The sequence below is a fragment of the Anguilla anguilla genome, chromosome 7 (assembly GCF_013347855.1).
Source record: "Anguilla anguilla isolate fAngAng1 chromosome 7, fAngAng1.pri, whole genome shotgun sequence".
Taxonomy (NCBI): domain Eukaryota; kingdom Metazoa; phylum Chordata; class Actinopteri; order Anguilliformes; family Anguillidae; genus Anguilla; species Anguilla anguilla.
Window position 1 is genome coordinate 27,612,620 of NC_049207.1, and position 27,215 is coordinate 27,639,834.

General features: G+C 42.6%; 1 protein-coding gene across 4 annotated transcripts in view; it reads right to left on the minus strand.

Moving 5' to 3' along the window:
- spata5 (spermatogenesis associated 5) overlaps positions 1-27,215 on the minus strand; it is a 99,576-nt gene that overhangs the window by 49,294 nt on the left and 23,067 nt on the right. For 3 of the 4 annotated variants that reach the window (XM_035425292.1, XM_035425294.1, XM_035425295.1), the window contains exons 10-14: positions 26,939-27,093; positions 21,402-21,611; positions 20,341-20,394; positions 19,770-19,849; positions 19,418-19,550 (exon numbers count right to left, since the gene is read on the minus strand). In XM_035425292.1, coding sequence (XP_035281183.1) covers positions 19,418-19,550; positions 19,770-19,849; positions 20,341-20,394; positions 21,402-21,611; positions 26,939-27,093 — 632 coding nt within the window. The remainder of the gene's footprint in view (positions 1-19,417; positions 19,551-19,769; positions 19,850-20,340; positions 20,395-21,401; positions 21,612-26,938; positions 27,094-27,215) is intronic. The other variant, XM_035425293.1, reaches the window with a different exon arrangement.

A 27,215-nucleotide genomic window follows, 5' to 3' on the forward strand; every position in this document is an offset into this window, starting at 1 on the left:
CCCTGCTATGACAGCAGGACTTTGGACACATTCCGAACAGTAATGCAGCCCCAACATATCAGAACCACATAATCCAGAACCCCACAAAAGTGCAAGCCAGTTCAATTCAACAACGCGGAATCTAGCAAACACAGAAAAATCCACAGTGAATTATAAACAGGAAACTAGAGTGAGCTAAAAACGTTATGATGCATCAGATTGTTTTGAACAATGCATCTATGTTAATATGCTTCTGTCTCTAGTAACCACTAAATAAAATAAATTAACCCTCAAGTGAACTGTCCCATTTTTGTTTTTTCAAGCATGTTTTTGAATTCATGATTCAGTAATGACTCAGGTAGGTCCATATGAAACTGCAACAGGCCAGAAGAGTGATTGATGTTTCATTAATGCAGGAATTCAAATATAGATTCAAATACAGGCTCAACCTCTGCACACCTGCTCACGGGAGCCACCATTTCCTCTCTGCTCTCATGATGTAGCTGTTGGTCAAGTGCAGGGTGATGACCTGCCCTGTCAGAGAACCAGGAGGCTGCTGGTTAAAATCCCAGCCACCACACTGTCCCACAGAGAGAGAGAGAGAGAGAGAGAGGAGGGATGGAGTCACTGATCCAGTAAGTCTAATTCAACTTCAAACTCAAATATGGCTTATTTGCAGGACAAAAGAACAATGATTCAGCAAAGCCAAGAACTAAAGTAAAGCTACATGCTCCGCTCCCCCTACCTTCCCAAAGCAGCAAGGTGTACGGAACACGGGATGTGCTTAAATTCACCCCCGATTCATTATCCCCAAAATACTGCCTCCACTACCCCCAGGCTTTGTTACAGAATTGACACATATGCAACTCAAGCAATGGGGTAAACATGAATTTATAAATGAATAAATATGAATCTAATAATTCAGAGCATACAGCAATATTCTCTGTTTTGTGTACTTCCTGTAGACTGCAGACAGGAAACTGCAACTGGAATGTGTGTGTGTCTGTGTGTGTGCGTGTCTGTAGACAGGACTGAAAAAGCCATCAGCCCAGGATGAAAGCAAAGTTACAAGGCCTCTGCCGTCCGCCCCCCCACCCACCCTTCTCCTCCTCCACTATCATCTTTTAATTCATTCTGCAAACCAAGCATTCCATTCTGTCGTGGGGACACAGCACCCCCCCCCCCCCCCCCCCCACCACCACAGTTGTTACGTTGGCAAGGCAGGACACATTGGCATACACTCTACAATAACACACTGTCACACACACTCACATACTGTCGTACAAACTGAAACTGTACAATAACGCACCCTCATACACACTCACACAGGGTCGTACACACTCATTCTACAATAACGTATTGTCACACACTGTTGTACACACTCAAACATTGTACAATAAAACACTGCCATACACACTCTCACACTCGACAATAACACACGGTTGCACACATACATTCTACAATAACACACTGTCATATACACCCCCACACTGTCATATACACATTTTACAATAAAACACTCTTACACACTCACACTACAACACACTGTCGCACACATACATTTTATAATAACACACTGTCGCACATACGCACACTGTAGCACACACTCATGCAGTCTACAAGAACACACTGTTGTACCCACAGACACGCACACACACACACACTCACTCTACAATAACATGGTCATATACACTCAGGCACTCCACAATAATACAATGTTGCACACACTCTACAATACCCACTGTTGTACACACGGTTTTCTCAACTTACAGACTCTTCCACACAGCCTACACAGTCTTCCCTGAGTCTCAATGTCCCCAACAGCACAGACTGCCGTATGTCCCCTATAATGCAGCACAAAACATTGTGCGTCTCAATACTCTTTGGGAAAAGACTGAACAACCAATAAGACATAAATATATTTAGCATATTTGGTGGACAGTGTGAAATATGATTTCTTCAGAAGGTAGGATCATTTACCCATATCTGGCAATACTGAAAACCCATCTATCACATCCAGAACTAAAATGTATTTTATGAGAAATATCATGAGATATTTCTAGCACCACTTCAGGAGTTGCTTGGTTGTTTAGCAAAATCCAGCCCATAATAGCACCATATGATTGTGAGACAAGTTTGATAAACGAAAAATTTCCTGATGTGTTTGTTTGATGTGTGCTTTTGTCCTTGTTGTTAGTCAGTTTTAAAAGCTGTGGCTCTCCTTAGGTGGTTACAGGTCGCTGCAACAAGCTGAAGCTCACATAACCGCAACCAATTACCAGCCTTCCAATCCCACATAATGCTATCTGCTTCCATAAGTATTTAACAACAATACACTGGCACGTATCCACATATACACCAAAGGGTTTCCGCATGGCTCTTCCAATAACAGACCACATTACCAGCACATTTTTCTTCTTGTGCTGGTTGCGTTCTGGACGAGCACAAAAAAACAAAATCTAATTCTCCTGCTGCAGTTTGCAGACAGGAACAGCTGCATAGCACTGCAAAGAGACCAAGATTCAGCAAAACTTCGGCATGCACCACTGCGGGATTTATGCACCCAGGCAAACTATCCTGAGCTTCAGCCAGAAAGCAGAGAAAGGCCCCAAAACCACGCTGAAATTACACCTGGCGCAGTCGCAGAGAAAATAAAACTGATGCAATCTGTCGAGAGCGCAGCTTTTAATTAGCCCCTTCCTTCCTTCCTCCGCTCCCTCACTCCCTCCCTCCCTCCATCCCCTAATTGGTCTCATTCTCCCTCCGCTCTCCAAACGCAGCCTTTCAATCTGCCCCGCTGGAGGGGCTGCTGTTTGTTTTCGGGAGAAACCGTACACCGTAATCAGGCAGCCAAACGCGGGCCTCGGGCTGGAGCCAGCGACAGGCATCTTCCGGCGCGTTCTATAGCCATTATTCAGCCCCAGCAACCTATCGGGTTTCAGGATCCCGCAGAGGAAAACACGGTCCGAGGCTAACCTCCCTGAAGAGAGACAGTTTATAAAAGAGAGACCAGCTGTTTTGTAGGAAAATGTTAAAGGCCAACTAAATCCCAACTCACTCTTTACCGAATTTTACAGATCCCTCCAATTTTGGATGGTAAAAATGATGGGTGTCAAGATATCTTACTAGCCACATCCTATATCTGAAAAAAGAAGCTTCAATAATATCCAGTGGTAAAAATGTGTTATATATTAGAACATTTTATAAAACATAATTTACTCTGGATTACAATTTCTGATAAATGCTGAAATAAATGTGTGTGTGTGTGTGTGTGTGTGTGTGTGCACAGTGAGGTCCATAATGTTTGGGACAAAGACATATCTAGTTCCCCATAATTTTAGATTTGTAATCAAACAATTCTCCTGAGGTTAAAGTGCAGATTCTCAGGTTTTAAATCAAGGCTATTTTTATACTTTGGGTTCAAATGTGCTGTTGTAATAATAACAGATTTTATACATAGCCCCCCATTTCAGGCACCATAATGCTCAAGACAAATGGTTTCACAGATGTATCTAATAGGTGTTTTCAATTGCTTATTTTGTGCAGGTATAAGACTGCTTTTAGTGTGTAGCCTTGATTCTAGATTTTTGATTTTCTTTAGATTATGTTATCTGCATTTGTCAATATAAGGACCAGAGTTGGGCCAATGAAAGTCAAAAAAGTCATATTGAGGCTGAGAAATAAGAAAAAAAAACAGTCAGAGAAATAAATCTTAGACATACCAAAATCAAAATGCTTGGAACATCATTATGAAGAAACAGAGTACCGCTGAGTCCTCGCCTAGTAGGCCAAGGAAGACCTCGACAGTTGATGACCGAACAATTCTCACCAAAATGAAGAAAAACCCCTAAACCCCCCCTCTCAGACAGATCAGAAACACTCCTCAGGAGGCAGGTGTTGATGTGTCAGTGACTACTGTCTGCAAAAGACTATATGAACAGAGCTACAGAGCTGCACTGCAAGATACAAACCACTAGCTAGCAGCAAAAAGGGAGGCCAGCTAAAAGTTTGCTTTAAAAAAAAGCACATAAAAAAGCCTGTAGAGTTCAGGAAAAATGTCTTGTAGACAGACGAGACCAAGATTGACTTGAATCAGAGTGGCAAGAGGTAAGTGTGGAGGGCAAGAGGAACTGCCCAAGATCCAAAGCACCCCCCTCACCTGTGAAAAGAGTCATTGTTTGGGCATGTATAGCTGCCAGAGGTACGGGCTCACTTGTCTTCATTGATGATGTAACTGCTGATAGCAGCAGCAGAATTAATTCTGAAGTGTACAGAAGCATCTTATCTGCTCATTCATTGGATGGCATGTCATACTGCAGCAAGACAATGATCCCAAACATACTGCTAAAATAACAAAGCAGTTTTTCAAAAAGCAAAACTAGAAAATTCTTGACTGGCCAAGTCATTTACCTGATCTGAATCCAACTGAACATCCGTTTCATATTCTGAAGAGAAAACATACTGTAAGGCAACTAGCCCCCTGAAATAAGCAGAAGTTGAAGATGGCTGCAGTAGAGGCCTGGCAGAGCACCACCAGAGAAGATACACGACACCCGGTGATGGCTATGGGTCACAGACTAAAGTGCTGTAATTTCTACATGGTGAAACCAAAGTGTAAAAATACCATTAAATAAAATCTGAGAATGTGAACTTTGCCCATATGTGAATAGTGTGGTTACAAAGTTGCAAAATGAAACCAAATCAAGAAAAAATGACTTTGTCCCAAACATTATGGAGCTCACTGTATATCTAAAATTAGCTGGCTATTGATGGGGTACAAGACCCTCACAGTCACTGACATACATTCCTTATTGATTGAAGAAGTGGCGCAGCTTCTGACTACGCAATGCAGAAAACAAATGCAGAAAAGCAGACAGGGAAAGTTATTTTTTTTAAATACTATTTTGTAATAGTCAGTTTCATTGAATTTATGTAAACAGGCCCCTCAACACATCCTCTGGGAGCATCTCTGATTATCCATGGAGGTAGTAGTACTCTCTAAAGCACGCATTTTCACACCAAGAAAGCGTGGGGGCAGCAGCCTTAAAATGGAAACATTTTAATAAAATAAAAAAAACCTGGTACTATCTGCAGTGAAGGGTAGCGGGAATGGCGATATGCGAGTGCACAAAACAGCACAGCTCAGCGGCAACCTTGCCCAGAGCAGCGCGGTTTGAACTGAGCTTTCTGGTGGCCCGGTCAACACGTAAACACGCCCATATCCTGCTCCCACGTGTCAAAAACACAGGAACGCAAGAATGCTAATGCCTCCCTCCTAATCTCTCACTTCCTGCCAGCGTTATCATCATTGCTTCCCCTCGCCGCCAGATAAAGCGCCTTTCATCTTCCGTCCCTTTTCTTTTCTTTTTGTTCTTCCTTTCTTTTGTTTGGGGACATAGATCGAGTCGGGGCAGAAGAAACGCGATTGGCTGTTAGTCTGCAGGGGAAAGAGCCTTGTTTATCCACAAACAGATCTGATCATCAACAGGGGGAGACCAGCTCCTGGAAAGGAAAGGGAAACGGGGCAGCGGCTCCTCTCGGGGGGGGGGGGGGGGGTGTTCCATTTTCCAGGGCCAGTTTGGGATCTGCGCTCTTGCGTTTCAGGTCTCTGGAGATGAGGCATATTAGAGATGAGTTCTGCCATCCTTCTGTAATCTCTGAAACACCTCTCTCTCTGCCTATGCCTCTTTCTCTCCCTCTATCCCTGTCTGTCTCTCTCTCTCCCTATTCCTCTCTCCCTCACTTCCTATCCCTCCCTCCCTTTCTCCCTCCCCATTGCTCCCCATGTCTCTCTGCTCATTCACTTACTGATTTTCTTCCACTCGAAAGCGTGCACACCCATATGCACGCACACTCATATGCACACACACGTCACACCTCTCCTACACAAAGCACACACATATAAATACATGCACACCTGAAGGCTACAGCATGGAGCAGGAAGCACAGGTGAAGATCTCATTTCCAAACCTCCTCCAGGTGTGCACACAGCTCGGAGGGACACACCCAACCCCCACTCTTCCAAACCCATAACCTCGGGGACCAGGGCTTTGGGGCGATTAAAAAACTGCCTGGAGACAGCGGTACCGGACTCAACTTCTTCTCTTTTTAACTACCCCCAGGAAGTCTTTCAAATGCTTCACACAAAATTTTATGGTCTATTCCATAAATCGTGAATGCTGATAGGTGTATTAGATAACAGTAGCTCATAGGGACATGTAGATTTAACAGCACATTCTACAAGCCCGTTGGGGTGGCAGTGTAGCGTAGCTTGGGAACTGGGCTTTTAACTCTAAGGTCGCAGGTCTGATCCCCAGCTGGAGTGCTGCTGTTGTACCATTAAGCAAGGCACTTAGCCGGAAGCACTTTAGTAAAAATCTAGTTGTATAAGTGGATTGTACATCAAACGGCAATCCGTGTAGGATGTTCTGGAAATGCCTAAAATGTAAATGGAAAGTGCAAACTCAATGAATGAAAAAAATGTTAAACCAAAAACTAATCACTGTGACAATAAAGTATTTCAAATATGCTTTTAAAATTGCAAATACAAACATCCTTAACCTAAATTCTTATTACTGCAACAGTAACTTGCATATATTTAATATCAGTCCTCTTTTGTACCTTTGCGTTTACGAAAGGCTCAGCGGCATTCACAAGGAAAGCAACAGGTTGTCTGGAGTACACACACACACCATGCAATTATAAAGTCAATGCATTACTTAAAATCTAGTGTCAGCTCTGTAGCCGTGAAAGAGTTGGCCATGCGTAGCTCAATGGATTTACAATGCTGTAAACCCATATAAGATACATCTGTAGGACACAGGCATACATGGGGCTCTGTCACTTAGGATGATTTACTCCGGTAGCCAAATGGGGCTCTCAGTGGCTGGGGGGGAGGGGTGGAGGATCCTTTTCATTTCACTCAAAAAAGGGGGGTAACTTAAATCTGGACCGAGATGACTCAGCCGATGGCAGACACACACACACAAGCTCCATTACGGCTCCAGTGTCCCGCTGCTCCCCTGCTATACAATGAGTCGTTTGTGTTTTCTTTTGGAAACAGGATTGGCCTTGTTAGAAAAGGCTTCCTGCCGCGGCCGGGGCGGGGAGACCGCGCAGCGGTACGGCCGCGCCCGTGTAAACCGCAGGACTCAGGTGTAATCCGGCGGTAAGTGGCTCTAATGTGGCACTGCAGGCCTGCTTCTCCGGGGCTCCAGGTGCACACAATGGCCTCATTCTTCCCCGTCCCACAGGCTCCTCCCCGGTGTGCAGTGCAGGTTATCTGGCTACATAGGTGAGCTATGCACAGCATTCGAGTTGTGCAGGTGCAGTGAATGCTGAGTGTGTAGGTGCAGTTAGGCGAGGTGTGCAGGTGTACTAAGGTGTGATGGTATAGGTGTAGTAAGCCGCGCAGGTGTGATTTGAGGTGCGTAGATGTACTAAGGTGTGAAGGTGTAGTAAGGTGTGTAGGTGTAGTAAGGTGAAGTACGTTGTGGTGTTTAGGTGTGGTAAAGTATGCAGGAGTAGTAAGGTGTGCAGGTGCAAGGTGAGGTGTGTAGGCATGCAGGTGTAGTAAAGTGTGCAGGTTCAAATTGAGGTGCGTAGGTATACAGGTGTAATAAGGTGTAGTATGACGCGTAGGAGTAGCAAAGTGTAGTAAGGTACGCAGGTACACCCATAGGTGTAGTAAGGTGAAGTACGCTGTGGTGTTTAGGGGTGGAAGTGTGTAGATGTAGTAAGGTGTAGTGTTCATGAGTGGTATAGTGCATAAGTCTAGTAAGGTGTGTAAGTGTAATAAGGTATGATAAAGTGTGTATGTGTAGTAAGATGTGTAGTTGTTCTAAGGCGCAGGTGTAGTAAGGCATGTAGGTGCAAGGTGTGGTGTGCAAGTGCGGTAAGGTGTGTAAGTTCAGTAAGGTGTGAAGGTACAGTAAAATTTAAGAAGCTGTATAGATGCAGTAAGGAGTAGTAATGTGTGGAGCTCTAGTAAGGTGTGTGGGAGTAGTTTTGTCTCCCAAGTCTCCTGCCTCTCCACTGTTACCACTGGCTGGAGCATGCTGGGAGATTTACAGGCCAGGTGCTTAGAGACGGCTCAGGTTTTAATCCCCCTTCAGCAGAGGGGATGGCAGCCACGGCAACACAGGAAACCCAATCTCAGGACAGGAAGCGCAGCCCAACAACAGAAACAAAACCAGCCAAACAAAAGCAGGCCAGCTTAGCGGCTTCTCCCAACCCTGCTGTAACCTTTCACAGGAAAAAACAGGCTGGGATACTTCCGTCGGAGCAGATCGAGGTTCGCTTTCACCCTACACAGTTCAGATGAGACATGAGCTATAAACCATACGGAAAGGCTGGGGATTAACCTGTTGTGTACAGTAAATCAAGGCTTACGCTCGACTCACTATCCAATCAGATTGAGTGAAACACTGTACCACCTGAGCACAAGCACAAACTGCAGGTTTCTGTCTCTCAGCACAACACTCATTTGAAACAAATGCATCCATTTAAAGAAATGCTTTTTATACACCATATTAATATGATATCATATCATATATCATATTGAAAGCATTTATTGGCAGGAGTGACCTACGGTAGATCACAGCTGCACAAGGAGGAAATTAAATGATGTGTGAGAGAGAGAGAGATACAATACAATACTTCTGGGTAAAATACAACCACACTTTAGACAGTTTCGCTTTCTGCATTTTGACAGTTTAACGTTAGTGAGCTTGTTATCGAGTCAACAGAGCGAGTGTATAACATTAGTAGAGACGGCTCGGAAATTAAGCAGCGAAATCTGTGTTGCAATTCGGTCTGGTAGGAAACAAGATGATCAATTTCACCATTCATGGCCATTTAAATGAGTGTTTATAACTTTATTTCCTCATGCAATGATGATATTCAAATTATAACTCAATGTTCAATTGCCCACATATGTTTAGGAAAAGTCATGAAGGGGAAGCCATAGGCTATGAATTTCTCTGCGGCAGGTATATTGATTTTCTTGAAATGAAATCGGTCAAATTGACTGATGTGCCGTTTCTAGTGTAAACTACTTCTAAATAGGCTGCTGCAGCTACCCTGCAAACGGCATGATTCTAGATCAATGTAATGTTAGCCCTATAGATCCTCTTCAGACACACAAACAATTAGTAGGTTTGTCATGTACAAAATACCACATTAAAAACACTTCCATTTAAAAAAATGACTGAATCCATGTTTATGTGTTTCTCTCAGCTAGAATGTACATGTGTTTGCATGCATATAAATGTAGGCATGTCTCTCTCACAGCCTACATATATGTGCATTACTATTATCACTTATTCATAACAAACACAAATTCGTAACAGTACAAAAAGAAATGATATCTGAAGAAAAACACATTCTCAAGGTACAAAATACTCACACACACAAAGCACTGACTGTAAGTCATGAATTCAGACTTGCAAAATCTAGGCCTGCCATTAAATGTGCTTTTGTACTCGGCCAAAATTAGGCCAAGTTACAAGAAAGAATATTGCCTATTTTAGCTCACACAAATGAAAAAAGGTGTATTCCAAAGCAGTACTACCCAATGTTTCCTAAATTATTTCAAGTAACTTGGCCCTGCGCCTTTTCATTTTACCATCCAAAAAGAATGTGGCCATTCAAACTTTGTGACACATCAAAGTGTCAAATAATAACAATTGCCTCAAGAAAGAAAGCATCATTTAAATGAATGTTTTAAACAGCTGGTTAAAACGTACACTCCAGAAAGAATACATTAATACTTGGATGTCAATTTAACACCTTTGCGCAATGCCCCTAGTGGTCGGCATGCCGGTGTGCCTAGATTGTTCAACTCAGACATTCATTGCTCCTGCAACAATACCATGAGTTGAAAACAGAAACTCTGTGTTCTAGTTTCATTAGCAGACAATACATGACAACTATGCCGAATACAGAGTTTCGCAGCGCCACCATTGTCGCGCTGGTCGTTCATTTAACACGCACCCCCTCCCAGCAGTCTCATCTGCCACTACACCCCCCACCCATGACACACTGGATAATAGTGTCTATCTAGGAATTCATAAAAATATTATTTCCCCACTAAAATTGTCAATCGGCTGGAAATTAGTACTCCGCTGGACAACGGCCCACGCCATACGCCTTAAATGTGGCCTGGGCAGGTGGGTGGCGAATAGTGCAAATGAAAGACTGGAACGACACAAGAATTCCAATGCGTGGCAAAAATTGCACTGCGCCATGCGATACTGACCGACGCAACCCCCAGCAGCAGCTCCCCTTGCACATCAATGGCCAAACCACTCAGGCGCGTCGAGACATACGTCCGGAAGTACCATTTCGCCAATTTCGGCTGCTCACATGCGCTGGCTGGAAAACAGAGCCCTCAAGGTCTTTTGTTTTGCTTTTGAAATAAATAAAATGTGCTTTCCAAGAGCTCAAATAAGCAGTATGGATAAATGAATATGGATTCAGGGAACCTTGGCAGCTTCTGTGTTTTTCATTGGATCAGTTTGTGCCTCCGATGAGATCATCTGGACAGCGTGCGTCTTTGGAGTCAACCTAACCAAAACCCAACTACTACTTGGCTACACAAATCTCTTGCCTTCCCAAACCACTCTGATTCCCCCACTCATCACTGCAAAACAGAACCAAGTTCTCAGTTTAACCACGAGGTCAAAGATACATAAAAAGGTTTTTTTAAAAACTTTTTCACAATTTTGGCTATTCCACCCTGCCCCCTTGCACTATTCAGCTGATAGCCTCAGGATCTTTTGTGTCTGAAGCACAGTCAGTGTATTTGTACTGTGCAGAAGAGACGCATGACCTGCGTTTGAAGTGATTGGGCTCTCTGTGTGCAAGCTGGCAGACCGTGGTTCTGCAGCGAATAACCCAGTCCACAGCATTCATCATTCTTCACCCCCCCGGAAACGTTAGCGTTCACTTCATTCAAACAAACGGGCGCCTGTTTGCAGGAGTGCGTGTGTGTGTGTAAGAAGGAACGAAAGCGTGAGAGAGATAATCAATGAAGTTACACACACCAAGACAACGGTGACACAAAAAACTTTCAAAATATTGAAATTGGTAGAAAAATACACACACCAATACGCACACGCACAGTGCAAGGGTCAGTGAGAGACTGTGAAGCCTAATCCTTTAAGAGGCAGAGAAAGAAAGTTTCTTATGAATACTGTCAAACAAGGGTCCTGATCTGTTTTTCCACATGATTACAAACACAAAAGATAAAACATCCTGTTTTGACTATCTGGCTCATTAGCACACTCCTCCGCCTTTACCCAGACTTCCTGTCTGCTGAGGAGAAGGGCACAAACAAAAAGAGGGAGACCAGAACAAAGGCCTCTGCCTTAAAATACACAGACATCTATTTATATGTGTGTGTGTGTCTGAGAGAGTGAGAGTGAGTGATTGAGAGTATGTGTGTGTGTGTGTGTGTGTGTGTGAGAAAGAGAAAGAGTGTGGGTGCGCGTGTGTGTGAGTGTGTGAGAGAGAGTGTGTGATTGTGAGCACATGAGTGTGTGTGTATATGAGAGACAGAGAGTGCGAGTGCATGTGAGTGTGAGTGAGCGAGAGAGTGTGTGATTGTATGTGTGCGCGTAGGTGAGAGGGAATGTGATTGCATGTGTGTGTGAATGTGAGCTAGACAGAGAGAGAGTGTGTGTGCGTGCATGTTTCTGTCCATCTGTGTTTGTGTTTGTATGTGTATGTGCAAGAGTAAGTGTGTGTGTGAGTGTAAGGGCTCAATTTTCTGATGGGCTCATTGCGTGTTGCACGCTGTTGCACTGATGAAATGGTGTTTTCACCATATATCTTGACGCGCCCAAGCGGTTTAGTTATTAAGTGACTTGTTGTGTGCCGAAGTGGGAGGGAAATTGCTGCTGGGTGTGTGTCGGTCAATATCATATGGCGCAGAGCAATTTTGACATCTCATCAGAATTTTTTCGGTTCAGTCCAATCTGTCATTTTCACAGTTCACCACCCGCCTGCCCAGACCAGGTCAACGGCGTATGGCGCAGTTCATCGTCCAGTGGAATGTTAATTGCGGGGCTTTCTCATGCAATGTGCGCATGTTTCACAGTCTATTCAAAAAGCAATCAACGGTTTTCGTGGATCATGTACTGTCCAATTTGACTTTGATATAAATTCCAGAAGCATAAAAAATGCATATGTTGCATTTGTTGTACATTGTCTTTTTATTTTTTAGAATTTTAATTCCTGTACTTAATTTCTAGTCTTAATTGTTTATGGCTGTTCTTTTATGCATTGTGGTCCTGTATTTTGTTCTTTTTCTTGTGAAGAATGACAATAAATGCAACTTGAACTATTTAATTTTAATTGACTGTAGTTAAAATGATAGCAACATTACTGGCATAAATTGTGGATAGACCGCCTTTATAAACAGTTTGATGATTAATGTAATATTTTGCAACAATCTCTCTTTTTGGCATAATAAATGTCATATGTATATGTAACCTCAGCATAAAAGAAAAATGAAGAAATAATTAGCATTTGAGTGAAACAAGTAATAATCATTACAAATTCCTATATGTATTAGTTCATACCAACATAAGTGAGCAGTAAATCTTATGTATTTCTTGGCCTATATACTTTAAATCACTGATGGTCTTAGAATTTATTACCACTCATAGTCAAAAAGTTATACAGTATAGGGGAAAACTGGCAGAATTGCGTATTTTCGAGGTAACGAAAAATAACTGCATAAATTGTTAATATCTACAATATTTACGGGGCCAAATGCTGTTGGTTCTAAAGAGCCAACCGATTAGAAAGGTCATGGATTCTTAATTTATTGTCCAAAAATACCAACAAATAGCCACGCCCAGTGTGCCACGTGCTGCGCCATTGACTACACCCATTCAGAGCCCTGTGTGTGTGTGTGTGTGTGCGTGTGTGCGTGTGCATGTGCGTGTACGTGTACAGTAGGCAAGACATTAGGGATCTCATCTATCAAAATCAAGTTGGGAAGAGTGGGTTGGAGAGGGATGTCAGAACACAGCAACTTCAACAGCCCGGTTACCCAAACACCAATCGGCCTGTTTTTTTTTTCCACAAAACATTCTGACCCCCTTTTCTCGCCAGCCTAAAGTGGTTAGCACTGAACATTTATTACTGTGGAAGTGCTTTGCACTGTGCTATTAATTCCACTGGGACAGGACACACTCAAATATTCTGTGAATTTTGACCTTAGTTATTTTTGAAGGTAAACATTCTGCACTCCCATTGGTAAGGTCTGAGAGCAGGTGAGACTGCAGGAGAGGTACAGAGACAGGCTGAAGCCATGTGTTTGGCAAACAGGGGATTGCAAGATCAGAGACTCTGTGGACTCTGTTGATCAAAACAAACAAAAAACAGCTTCCTGGTTCTGCAGGAAATGGCCGTACAGAAATCAGTTCTTGAGCCTTCCGTTTCAGGAATGATCCTTTTTCAATGGCTTTTGGCTCTCTTCCTCAAGGTTGGATCAGGAAACGGGGCTAAAATCACACCATGTGCCAAAGTCTAGACTTTCAGTGCAAGAGATTTTTTTTTTCTTTAAATCATAATCCAAACTGGAAATCAATCGTTATTTCCTCATGTTCAGTAATGAAATGCTGCCATAAATCCAAGTGATAGCACCCACAGGCCAATGAAAACTCCTTGATGTACCACAAGGCTGCTAGCAAACCGGAAACATGAGAGATCACATCATACGAAGGGCGAAACGAAAAAGAAAATCATCACACAAGCGACGCAGCACGCTGCCGCTCGGAAGACGCGTGCCTGCTGCTCACAGCCTTTCCAGAAAAAAGGAAAAGTTACGATATTTCATCGCAGATAGGCAATAAATCCCAAGCTGAAATTCTCAGCCTTTACCCCCTCCCCACCTATTCTGGCCCTCAAGTACACTTGATTTACTGTATTTCCATCTAGCCGTTTTTCCCCCATAATTCAACATTCACTTTATCTGTCTGGTTTTCCCATAATTCAGCAGTGAGGCCACCTATTTGGCCACAGTCTCAAAGCACTTCTGATGGGGAAATAAACCACACTGATTAAACGGCAAATATGAGCAGATACACACGTTCACGGTTAGAGAAGAAAAATACATATAATACCTAAACTACATTCATTCAGTAATGCAGCTATGCCAAAGGAATCATCAATTAACAATTCCATGAGAACTGCACATTCATCCAAATAAATTTTCCTTGAAAATAGGGACTAAGCGTTTAGTACCGCAAATTCATGACAGTCTGTTCCCCATAAATCAGCAAACCTACTGTAAAAGCAGTAATAATGTTCTGTATATAAATATATAAATAAAAGAAATGGGTCCAGGAATCTTACAGTGCAGTTTTTCATTCACAAGCCCAGTTCACCGTGAAATTCCCACCCACCAGGGACATAACTCAGAGCTTCTGAGTAGGTGAAAAGTACATTTTAGTTGTTTATTTTTAGCTTCTTACACTCTCTCTCCCAGTCTCCTTTATCCTCTGTTCTTTCCTTCCTTTAATGGCACTGGAAGGTATGCAATTAAAGAGGAACTTTCATTTTTTCCACCCAACAATTATTATGAAAGTTCTAAGAGAAAGGGGTCAGAGAGGTCAGATTCCGTAACTTCTGCAATCATGTGTGGAAAATTAAAAATTACTGGGGAGACTCTTGGAGTGGAGAGAGAGAAAGAGGGGGTGGGAGAGAGAAGGAAAAGGAAAGAAGTAGTCCTTTTCAAGGTTTAAAACATTTCTGCATTTAGGAGGGAACCAGCAGTCATTAGAGGGGAAAAGAAATGCCATTGACCGGCAATGGAATAAATGCAGATAAAAAGATGAATTATCTGGATAAAGCACAGCATTCGGCCTGTGTGCAGACAATGGCTTCCTTCCAACCCAGGATGTTTAAATGGGAACTACACAATCATATTTTCCCGATCTTATTTGCTGCCTCCTGCACCGGAAATGCACCTTTTTGTTTCAGTGATGCATCGAGTGTGCGCGCGTGGTTGCCCGTTAGGAAGGTGAGGATTCAGTCAAATATTTTTCATTTTCAGAATCCATCGGTTTTAACCACCAGCACCCTTTGTTTAATGTCAGTCACTCTGAATACCAAACACAAGTGCATCAAGTTAAAACACCTCATCAAAAATGTTAAATATATTTATTTGAATTAATTTGGTGAATATTATAAATTAAAATAGGCAAATTTGTTGATAGGCAGGACAGTCTCTTGGTTATCAAAACGTACAACTCACAACCAGATTAAAATTAAGGGATTCATTAAGTTACAACAAATATTCATATCTAAAAATGAGGTTCAACTGCCTTAAATATTAACAAATGAAAGAAAATACCAAATCACAGCTGTTTCTCCCACAGTAATCTTAAATTTGTGCCGAAATTAAAAAACCAAAAGACAGCCGAATATTCCAAAAAGACCAGAGATTAAATGTAGAAGTCCAAACCTAGATGCTGGATTCAGATGTTCACTTCCAACTAACTGTTAAAAACTGACTACAAACTTTAAAGAAAGGTGCACATTTTATCTACTGAAGGGGGGGGGGGGCACCCCCTCTTCTCCTGGCCGGTGCACACTTAATGATCAGGGAGGATTTAAGGAGTACTGATTACTTTCCTTTTAATTCTCATTATTGGCTCGCGTCAATCTACAATACAACACATCTTTGTAAGGTTATAGGTAAATACTAACCCACTCTCCTAGTGAGAATTATGATGACACTAAATATGAATATTTTAAAATCTTTCTGGGAGGGACAGCTTTGGCTATTTTGGGAATGCTTGTGGGCTATTAAATGGAGATACTAGATAAGGCAACAACTAAACAAAGTTACAAAGGCAGCAGTAAAATTATTGTTTTCATAGTTCACTGATTCAAGGTGCACTGCTGTAACACCTACACAGTTCTGAAGTGTAGACTCTTCGCAAAAACCTTGTCTTGATCGGTAAAACCACCAGAGATAAAAGAAATAACAAAGCAGTCCCCTTCTCCAAAGCAGGGCTGAAATTGACACCCCAGGTTGATGATTATAATAGTCCAATAACTGTCCAAAAACTGCTAATACTACAGTAATGGTATTGTTAACCCCCCCCACCCCCACTCCCCCACCCCGATCCCTAAGCAATTGATCTGCTCTTTGTATACAAACTGGCAAAAGTCATTATTCATTATGCATTATTTTCCATTGACCTGAAAGTGTTTTCATAAGAATTTGAAACCGAGCATTTCTATGCACATAAATAGAATGTCAAATGCAAAAACAGCGGTTTTTCTAAAGAAGCACCTTCTACCTTTACAAACAGCAAAAATTATCACAATTAGACTTTCTAAACCTGAGTAAATTACCAAAAAGCAAGCTACTATTACAAAGATCCCTCTAAGATCTACCCATCGTGACTTTTTCCCCTGCTTGGAAACCCGTATATGTTACAGTTGAGCTCATTTACATAGCTTTCAAAGTTACTTTCACATTGCGTTTATGCATAGCACATGAGTGGAAGCTTAGCGTATGCTTCATTGGAGCTTTATTTGTTAATGGGCAAAGCTTTGCATGAAAGACACTGACTTTGTGATGAAGGGAATTATATTACTGTAAATAGTTTATGGTTCGACTTTATATTTTTGTCATTTTCCTCCTTGTGAGCTCTCACTCTGTTGTGATCAGGTTTACTGCTGACAAGCCTGATTTACAGCAGCCAGGCAGCTCATTGCAGGTCTGAGCACACAGCAATAGTTTCTAAGTGAATTTAGTTTGTGTATTAACCAAACATTATAAACACATTTTGTACATAGAAGGTCTCCAAAAGGACAGCAATCGACTGAAACAGAGGGCGTAGTGAAAAACAGAGAATGGGTAAATAAAAGGATATTTGTTTTTGGCTCTGAAAAAAATATACAAAATATTCCAATTTGGAGAAGTTTGGTGCCATTTGGAGAGGTTTTTGGGAGATTGGGCCCACCTTTAGGAAAACGCATGCCACATTTTACTGCTTTGTTCAATTTACTCCAAACGTTTCCCCTGGTGTTGAACTGTATACATCCTGGGGTATGATTTGAACAAAAATGGGCTTTGTCCAGTATCAGAAGTAAATATAAAGAAAATACAAAACATTTTTTGGATTCTTTACTGTTTTTCAGCATAAATATGTCCTGTATGTTTACGGAGTGAGATGCTCATAGCATCTGGGGATTTGGTCATTTTTGTGCAAATGCCCTCTTTATTTCAAGCTGTGAACCATGGCTGTACAGTATATAATTTTGAAGATAATGGGATTTCTTTAAGACAATGGGATTCTTATAAACAGCCCCGAATTTTCAGCGAGGTTTAAGGGGTTAACCAATTTTTAATATTTTTTTAAGGTACAGAATCCTGACACGCACACACACACACACATATACACACACGTACCCACCTCGACTCGTCCACATTCACACCTCAAACGGCTACCCGCCCCGTTCCTGCGCTCTGTGTCTTATCTCCAGTCCACACTGGCCGAGCATTTTGAAGTTTCCTAGGGCCAAGAACAGGCCCAATGGTAAAATGTCCGCCATGCCGCTAAAATTATTTATTTGTCAAGACGGCTAGACGGTGATGTGGTTTTACAGCCAAAGGATTGATGTCATAAAAGTGATGCATATTAGGTTTGGCACCCCCTCCTGTTAGGTATTAGGAACCATCAGTGTAGAGCCCATTGAATGGACCCCTCTTGCCTTGAACTGCTATCCTGTGCCACAGTTTTCTCTGCTGTACTTAAAGACCAGCTCTCTCCACACAGCGAAGAATTATTATGAACACAGAATTCATTATAAATAAACTGCATAGAATAAGTTTTATTTAATTTAAATAATAATAATGGTGATAGAAAAGGTGGTATAATGAATTCTGTGTTCATACTAATTCTTCGCTGTGTGGAGAGAATTCATTATAAATAAACTGTATAGAAGCAAGTTTTATTTAATTTAAATAATAATAACGGTGATAGAAAAGGTGGTATAATGTGAGTGTTATTCCAGAAGCAGGAACAACTTTATGGTTTTATTTTTTTCTTTTGGGTATCTGTAAGTTTATAGTTACAGTGAACAATAAAGTGTCACAATATTATAATTAAATAATTATTCAATGTAAATATCCCAGAAAGCTGAAATCACACAAATTCACTCTCCCTGTGCCTCTTTCCCTCTCTCCCTGTCTCGTTGTCCTTTTCCCTCTCCCTCCCCCTGTCTTTCTCTGTCTCTCCATCCCTCTCTCTCTCTTACACTCTCTCTCTGTCTCCGATACTTCAGGAAGTATAATTAACAGGAAGTGAGCCCTTCTGATAAGGACTGGTAAAAAGTTATTTTTTCACCACCCCCCTTCTGTGTAAACAGAGATTCACTCTCCAGCCTGTACTCTCTCCATCACCCTCTCCCTCCCTCCATCCCTCCATCCATCACTCAAATAAACAAGGCACCCAAACAGGGCATTGTGTGCAGGGCATCAATCTGCTCATGAGGGTCACAGCAACATTCCAACATCTCATTATTTACCCCATGACATCATTCCATTCCTACGGACAGGGACTGGATGGACCCCCCCAGTCCATAGACCTAAAATTGCGTGTGCTGACAGGCTGCTTTTTTTTGGGAGTGTGTGTGTGTGTGTGTGGGGGGTGGGTGGGGTGTGTTCCTGCATTTGACATTCAAATGGTGGCCTCAACTGGAGGGGGGAAAGGGTTAATCTCTTTCCTCAGGTAGCAGACCCATTCCCCAAATGTTCTGTGTGTGTGTGTGTGTGAGTGTGCGTGCGCGTGCGTGCGTGTGTGTGTGTGTAGCATTGGCAGAGGGAGTGACATCTGCAATGAGGATGATGGATGAACCCTCCTCACCCCCCTTCCAAGTACCCCTCTTCAGAGGGGATGTTTTCTTAGAGCAGCCGGCCTAAACAACCCCCATGTTCCTAACAGCTGTCAGAGCACCAGCACCCCGAAACACACGGATCCTCACAAATCCCCCCTCTGCCTTATGAAGCCCAGACAGCAAGGTCAATAACTCATGATACTGAGTTTTTTCCAGAGTGCATATGCTGTGTAATGATTACATACGTGTGCAAGCATGTGTGCGTGAGTGGGTGTGCACGCGTGTTGGTGCATGTGTGTCTATGTCTGTATGCACGTGTGTGTGTGTGCGCGCGCGTGTGTGTGTGTGTGCATGTGCCTGCATGCCTGTATGTGTGTAAACCGCAAACACTCTGACAAGAATCATTTGACCTTATAATGTGATCTTCAACTTCAAGACTTGCATTGGGGTGTGTGCACTGGTGCTGCATTCTCATTAGTTGTTTTGACTGAAAGTGAGGGACCATCTCTGATAACCAGCACAGCAAGTGTTGTCAGGGAGCCGGTGGTGGGGTAACGCGGTGGAGCCTTACCTTGTCAATCATGTCGGGCCGGTTGGTGGCGGCCAGTACTGTGACGTCATGCAGTTGCTCCACCCCATCCATCTCCGTTAGCAACTGCGCCAGAACACGGTCCGCTACACTGGCCCCACCTGATCCCGCACTACTGGCAAAAGAACACACTAGAACATCTGAGCATTTACGGTGGAACCACAGGACAAATTAAATTTTTTTGAAATTCAAAACTTAGGGGACAATTTTTATCCTAAAAAAACTGATGCAACCAAGACATAAAAAAGGAGCAAAAATGTTTTATTTTGGAACTAGTTTTTAAAAAACAACAAAAAAAAAAACAATGTATGGCGCGGGGAGCTGGAGGACCCACCTTCCTCTTTCGATGGCCAGTCCGTCGATCTCATCGAAGAACACAATGGAGGGGGACACAGCTCTCGCCTTCCGAAAAACCTGCAGTCACAGACCACATTATTAATATAATTTATTATTATGTTTAGCAATATTGAAAGAAAGAGATCTGCTATTAAGCGTAGGAGTGTGTGTGTGTGTCTGTGTGTGTGTACAGCAGGTATGTGTAATTGTGGTTGTCTGTGTGTGTGTTAGTGTGGTGTGTGTAATTGTGGTTGTCTGTGTGTGTGTTAGTATGGTGTGTGTAATTGTGGTTGTTTGTGTGTGTGTTAGTGTGGTGTGCGTAACTGTGGTTGGTTGTTTGTGTGTGTGTTAGTATGGTGTGTGTGCCTGAGTACATGTGTGTGTGTGTGTGTGTGTGTGTGTGTGTGTTAGTATGGTGTGTGTGCCTGAGTACATGTGTGTGTGTGTGTGTGTGTGTGTGTGTGTGTGTGTTAGTATGGTGTGTGTGCCTGAGTACATGTGTGTGTGTGTGTGTGTGTGTGTGTTAGTATGGTGTGTGTGCCTGAGTACATGTGCGTGTGTGTCCTCACCTCTCTGACAGCCCTCTCAGACTCCCCCACATATTTGCTCAGTAGTTCCGGACCCTGTAGAGGAGGATTGATTAAGGGTTAGGCCGAAGACTGATTTCACTTGCTTTCCATTCACTGCATAGTCGTTCTGGAAAAAACGGCGGCATTGTAGTAAAACGCTAAGGAATTGGTCTTGTAACCTAAAGGTCGCAGGTTCGATTCCCCAGTAGGACACTGCCGTTGTACCCTTGAGCAAGGTACTTAACCTGCATTGCTTCAGTATACTGTATATCCAGCTTTGTAAATGGATACAATGTAAATGCAATGTCAAAAGTTGTGTAAGTCACTCAGGATAAGAGCTAAATGCCTGTAATGTACGGTAATGTAATATTACCTAAAAAACTATTTTTTAGGGAAGAGAGCCAAAGAAAAGGCCATTTAGGACCAGCAGTGGTAACAAAATGGATTCATGTTTTAACACAGAACCAGCGTCACACTGCTACCTCAAAGTGCTTCCTCAAAAAAAGCACCAGAAGCCCTGCTTTCTCATGAACCCACAGGATGACTGATACCTCACCCACCAGGGTGGGGCAGGGGAGGAGAAGAGGGAGGGAGAGAAAGGAGGGACTGAGCCAGAAGCAGAAGGGAGGGAGGGAGAGAGGGATGCAAGTATCCTCAGAGACCCTCCCTTCCTCCACGGGAGAAACACAGCAGCCGCCATGCCCCCTGCCCTGAATCTACACCTTCTTCACAATACCTGGCCAACAGACAATGATGCGGGGGTAACTATCTAAATAACTGGCCCCTCTACCTGTCCCACACACAGCTGCACGTGTAATTATCAGAATAAATCTGTGAAAAGAAGAAAAAACCCAATGACGCTCACAGACTCTGATGAGCAGAGATGGTGCAGGGTGTTTAATTAGGACTATTGAGACTGTGGGGTGGAGTTAATGGGCCCCTGGGGGTGGAGTTAAAGAGCCACTGAGGGTGGAGTTAAGCACACTGGTACTCAGCATTACAGTGAAATGCAAATATTTAAGAACTGAAATTTGCATCCACAAACACGCACAACACACAACCTTGACAGAGAGGAAGTTGAGTCCGCTCTCGTTGGCTAAGGCTTTGGCGATCATGGTTTTGGAGCAGCCGGGGGGGCCATACAGCAGCACCCCTTTAGGGGGCTGGATCCCCATTCGGGTAAAGGATTCGGGGTGCCTCAGAGGCCACTCCACAGCTTGCTTCAGCTTCAGCTTCACCTCCTCCATACCACCCACGTCACTCCAATGCACCTACAAAAAGCAGGAACAGGAAATGACATTACACAAAGTACCCTGATGCCCATAAGTATGCTTTCACCCTCAAACTGACGGGACCTCTGAAAAAACTCTGAATGGGAAGTACATCACAATGAGGGAACTGCCTTCTCAAAACATCACTTTTTCCACAGCCCATAGTTTTTTTTTCTCTGATTAGTCAACATGACACATGAAAGTGTTGGCTGCCACTGTCATTTTTAGCTAGTTGCTAAATTACGCTAGCTTAGCTATCATCAGCAACCAGGAGTGAGATAGCACACCTGTTATAATACCAGTGGTAGCTCAATGCACATTTTAAAGAAAATAAGCCTGACACATGCATACTTCAGAAAACAATATTCGGCTAACGTTAACGTGACCCTCTCAGTGTCATCAGTCACATCCCAGTTTGAACAGCTTTTGGGTGTTAAGACCAACTGCAACTGACATGTTTTTCATATTCTGTAAGCAAAATGTTATTACCAATGTCGAGTGGCATCTTTGATGAAAGGCAGTAGTTATAATCCACTTTTTAGTGCCGTGCAAAGTTTGTGGCTGGCTCTGTTGTCCTATCCACTGAATGAATCGTGTTGTAGTAGCCTAATAAAACTCGCTGTTATGCCATTCTCGGTCGCCTATGCCAGACTTCACCCGCTCATTCTTGCCCGTTTGTTCAGATTAGAACAAACTGACATCAAACCTAACTTGAATTTAACCTCCTGGATTGCATTCAGTTCCATTTCTGTAAGAAATAATTTTAAAATAAAGCCATGTTAAACCCTATGGTTAAATCTAATGGCAATTGACATGCTTCTAAATATGCCAGTTTAATTATCATTTTTGAGTGGCATTTGTAAATGCCATTCATTATATCTATGCCTACGCCAGACATCACCGGCTCATTTTATATCATCAACTGTATTAATGTATCAACTGTAGCGCCGGGCCACGTTTCTCAACCTTTTTCCTTCCGCAGCACACGTTACAAATTTATAGAATTTCATGGCGCACCACTCTCAAAAGTGGTGCGCAGGCTACGGACGTGGATGTGATGTGTCAGTAGGCCTACATTTTTTCGGGGTTTTGATTAAGTAATATGCATTTTAATGACATTCATTTTATCTTTTGTGAATGGAATTTGTTTATTTAAGTTTTTAAAATTCGTTTGAACTTTTAACTTTTTAAAAACATTTTGCACACAGCACACCCATTGGGAAATTCTGGACTAGGGTATCGCTGAAGGTCCCAACCGCTGTCTCGGGCTTTCTGTGAAGCCTTGCATGGCAAATAGACCTAAAAATACCTTAAATGCAATTTTGACAGACACACACGTTTTGCTGGTATAACATTAGCCTAAACCACACATTGCAACAAATGTTTCGATTGAAATTGCCTAAACTTAGCCATTTCACATTGGTTTCTGTTAGCTTATGCCAGGGAGATTATCTGTAACCATGAAAACCCATTTAAATCACAGCACAGAGAATGGTGCAACAGTTTTCAATGTAGCCTTCATTCCAAAAGGCCGTTACGAAACCAGAGAAATCAGCCGTGAATAATTACCAAAATAATTGTTACATTCGCTATTTGGCTAACTTTCAGAGTGAACAGGTGGTTCGGTTATTTAACATTTGAGTACAATGCTCGCCATTACACTGGTAAATGTAAGGCTGTGTAAACAAAGCAGGTTTAAACCCATTTAGCCAACAAGCTAGATGCTGAGCTAGGCCTCATCACATCATGAAGCTGTAAAGCTGCAATGGTTGTCTCATGACCCTGTCACAAATCTCATCAATCTTTTTCTTCACCAATCAGACTATTGAGTGCACATAGTCAACACAATCAGACGATTGAGTTTCTCTCTTCAGTTCAGTCTAGAAAAATTTTTGATCCAGGAAAAATGTAAAATGTTGTTGCCTGCTTCTGTTACCACACTGTGAGCCTTTGGCGCCTAATTCACTCTGGAGCGCGTTTGATGAATTTGCACAACACTCACAGGAAATGCATGGCAGAGCTCATCAGTAATACTATTTCTGGGCCTCAGCAGCTATCTTGTGGTGGTGCCACTTGCAGAAGAACCATATTGAATAGGGTTTGTTGCTACCTTATCTGTACCTGCTCTCTGATCAGTACCGCGTGTGCACACGTGCGAGTACACTGCCCGATCAGTGCCTCCTATATGACCGTGCTTCATTTCTATTCTGTGTACAAAATATTAAAAAAGGGTTTTGGTCGGAACAGGGGAGAAAGACAGAAACGAACAGGATTTTTAAATCTGGAAAAGGACAGTGGACTGCTATAATGCCCATGAACACAAGTGCCCATAAACACTAATGCCCATGAAATAAGTGATTTCTGAAAATACATTTTCAGAAATCACTTATTTCCTTTATTGGAAGGGGGAGGTTTTTATGGGGGGGGGGGGGGGGGGGATGGGTTATCTTTGTGTTTCCTCTGATGGAGCAAAGGGCACAGTATTTCCCCATCTCACTGTCTCGCCCTGAACCCCACCCCCTCGGGAAGAGAGGGAAGGGCCTTGGCTGGCCTGGCTTATTCAGCTCCAGCTCCACTGGAAGCGTCTTATATAAACGGATTAGAAACAAATGTTTCACTCATGTGGACATAACCAAGTGGGCCCCCCCCCCCCTCAACATGCCTAGCCCACCCTCCCCCCCCCCCCCCCATAAAAAAAGCCTCTCTCCCAGCTGTGGCAAGTAACTCAAGACCGCCTTGTTCCCAAGCATCTGGCCGCAAAAAAAAGAAAAAAAAGAAGCCGGAACATTTTTGGGGTGATCTCAGCACAGCACAAGGAAATTTGCCATTACTAGCACAAATCAGCGCTTATCCCCCCAACCCCCTCCCCCCCTCCCCCAACCCGCCCTTGTCCACCCATTCCCAAAACAACGATCTGTTTTCATCTGTTTTCAATTAGCACACAGAGAGAGGATGATGGTGTGATGAGGCTCTTCCTCTCGGGGTGGGGGGGGGGGGAGGGTTGATGTCTGGCATGTGCAAACTCCAAACATCCTGTCATACCCCTGAACACCCCCTCGCCGAGCCATTCGTTACGCTTCACAGAAACAGCCGTCCCAAGCCAGGCTCTCCCGTAAGCACAGCCTGCCCCTCTCTGGAGATTTAGGGAGATTTAGTCTCTCTCTGACGTCATGCTGCAGTCCAGAGAGCAGCACTAAGAGGGACAGGGAAACCTGCAGCTCTCACATTCAGACAGGCAATGAGTGCACAGCTCAAAAACCTTCAGACAGGTTATAAGCGCACAGCCCAGGAACCAACCACTCGAGCACATAAACACACATCATTTACAGCCAAGTTCATGATCCTGACCTTCAGGTCTAAGAAAAGAGCTTCATAAATGCACTTACATCATAACAACAACAACAACAACAACAACAACAACAACAATAATAATAATAATAATAATAGCAGTGCAGAGTAATGGGTAAGGAATTGGGCTTGTAACCCAGAGATTGCAGGTTCCATTCCGAGAAAGGACACCACTGCCCTTGAGCATGGTACTTAACCTGGACTGCTTCAGTAAATAGATCTTGGATACTTTCAGACTTTGATTTAAAAAACACTTTTTACAAGTGAGAGCCAATCAGGACAGGACAAAATGTGAGGTGGGCAGAGTACAAACATCAAAAACAACCCAAAGGATAATATACAATGCACACCATATCTGTTGTTATTGTTCCTTAAAAGACTAGAAATGCCACAGTGGTCCATTTGATGGTTGTCACTTGAAGAAAATCAATAACTGCCAAGACAAAATCCACATGCCTCCCTCTTTGTGACTTCTGCTAAATCTTTTGCTAATGTGTATTGAAAATTCTGATATAATTGGAATATCAACATTGCATATGAAAATAAAAATAAACACTTGCTTAAATGGCCATGAACGATCAAACTGACCACCATTTATCTTGCCTGTATGCTTGACCATTTTGATTGAGGCACGCTGCTGCAAAATGACAAGGCTGCTATACGCACTTGAGCTGCATAGTAAATCTAATCATTATTACTGCATGACTTCTGCTAGCTATACAGTATATTCTGTTATCTAGCTACAAGTCAGTCACATAAAGCTGTACAAGTCAACCAGATTTACAATGATTTACAATGACAAAGCAAAAACAAACTGCGAATGTGTGTTAGCAAGGTTACAAGGAGTGAGCCTGAATCAGATTCCGGCCAGGGAGAGATGTCATGTAAAGGTTATCTATATATAGCTGTTCCAGCTAGAGATATGCCAAATTATACCAAAAACAGAGAGTCCATTATTAAATTATGAATAAATAAACAAATAAATATTACTGTGTTAACTGACATTGAAAACAGAATATTATCATCTTATGACCTGTGCCAACTCAACTAGTATTAAAAGTATTAATTTCACAATCGTTGATATTAAATGCAATGTTTTATACCATTTACATGTCAGTCAAACTGACAGGTCCTGGCTTTTTAAGGTAGTATAGAATCTTGGTGGTTCTAGTGTTAAAAACCATATAAATCAGTCACAGCAATGAGGAAGAGTGTACAAGAGCTTAGTTTGAACTAGTCCAGCAAAGATTAATGTTTTTTGCTGCAACTTGATTCTTTTATATCATGTCAAACTTTACAAATTGAAGCTAAAAAAAGTTAACCCTTGAGATACCAAAATAATTTCTGCAGATTACTGATCACTTTAACAATCCATTTTAAGTAAAATTCAATACAAAATGAGTCTTTCCTATGATTCCTGCATTTTAATTAGCATCGTGTCACAGGGATCTGCATAAGTGTTTACAAAGCTTACAGCATCTCATAAAAAACATGTTTTCAATGTACAAAAATTCCAAGTTACTCACACATACAAAGCACTCTCAAGAATTCATTCATTCAACTGGCAAAATCTAGGCCTGCCATTAAATGTATGGATATCAAAATGACGCCAGGTTACTGTACTACAAACAATAGGCTATCTTGCCTCACCAAAATTAAAGAAGCTGGATTCCAAAGCAATGCTACCCAATGTTTTCTAAATTGTTTCATGTCACTTGGCCCTGTGTGTATAAGCATATAGTACATGAACAGGCCATGGGTTTGTAAGAGTCAAGATTGACTGAATAGGCCTCAACACTGCAAACCTTCATCAACACCCCAAACCTCCACAAACCTTCATCAACACCCCAAACCTCCACAAACCTTCATCAACACCCCAAACCTCCACAAACCTTCATCAACACCCCAAAACTTCATCAAAACCATCTCAAATCTAAGCAGAGCAGTGGAATTCCCCCTCCCCTGAGCAGGACACAAACCTTGGGGACATCCACAGCCACCTCCCGCATGGCGCTGGGTTTAACCTCTGACATGGCCCGCTGGAGGTCCTGCAAGGTGACCGTTACCGTACCCATGGCCTGCTGGTCCAAGAGAGCGGGGTCTCTGGATAGCACCCTCCTCAGCGCATGGAGCCCTGCACAAAAATGCACGGGGACAAATTTTAGCTGTGTTAGTTCATGCAGCACAGGACTCCATGGACTACTCACTAACCCCATCCTGAAAAAAAAACCATATTGTCTGATTGGCTTTCGCTGT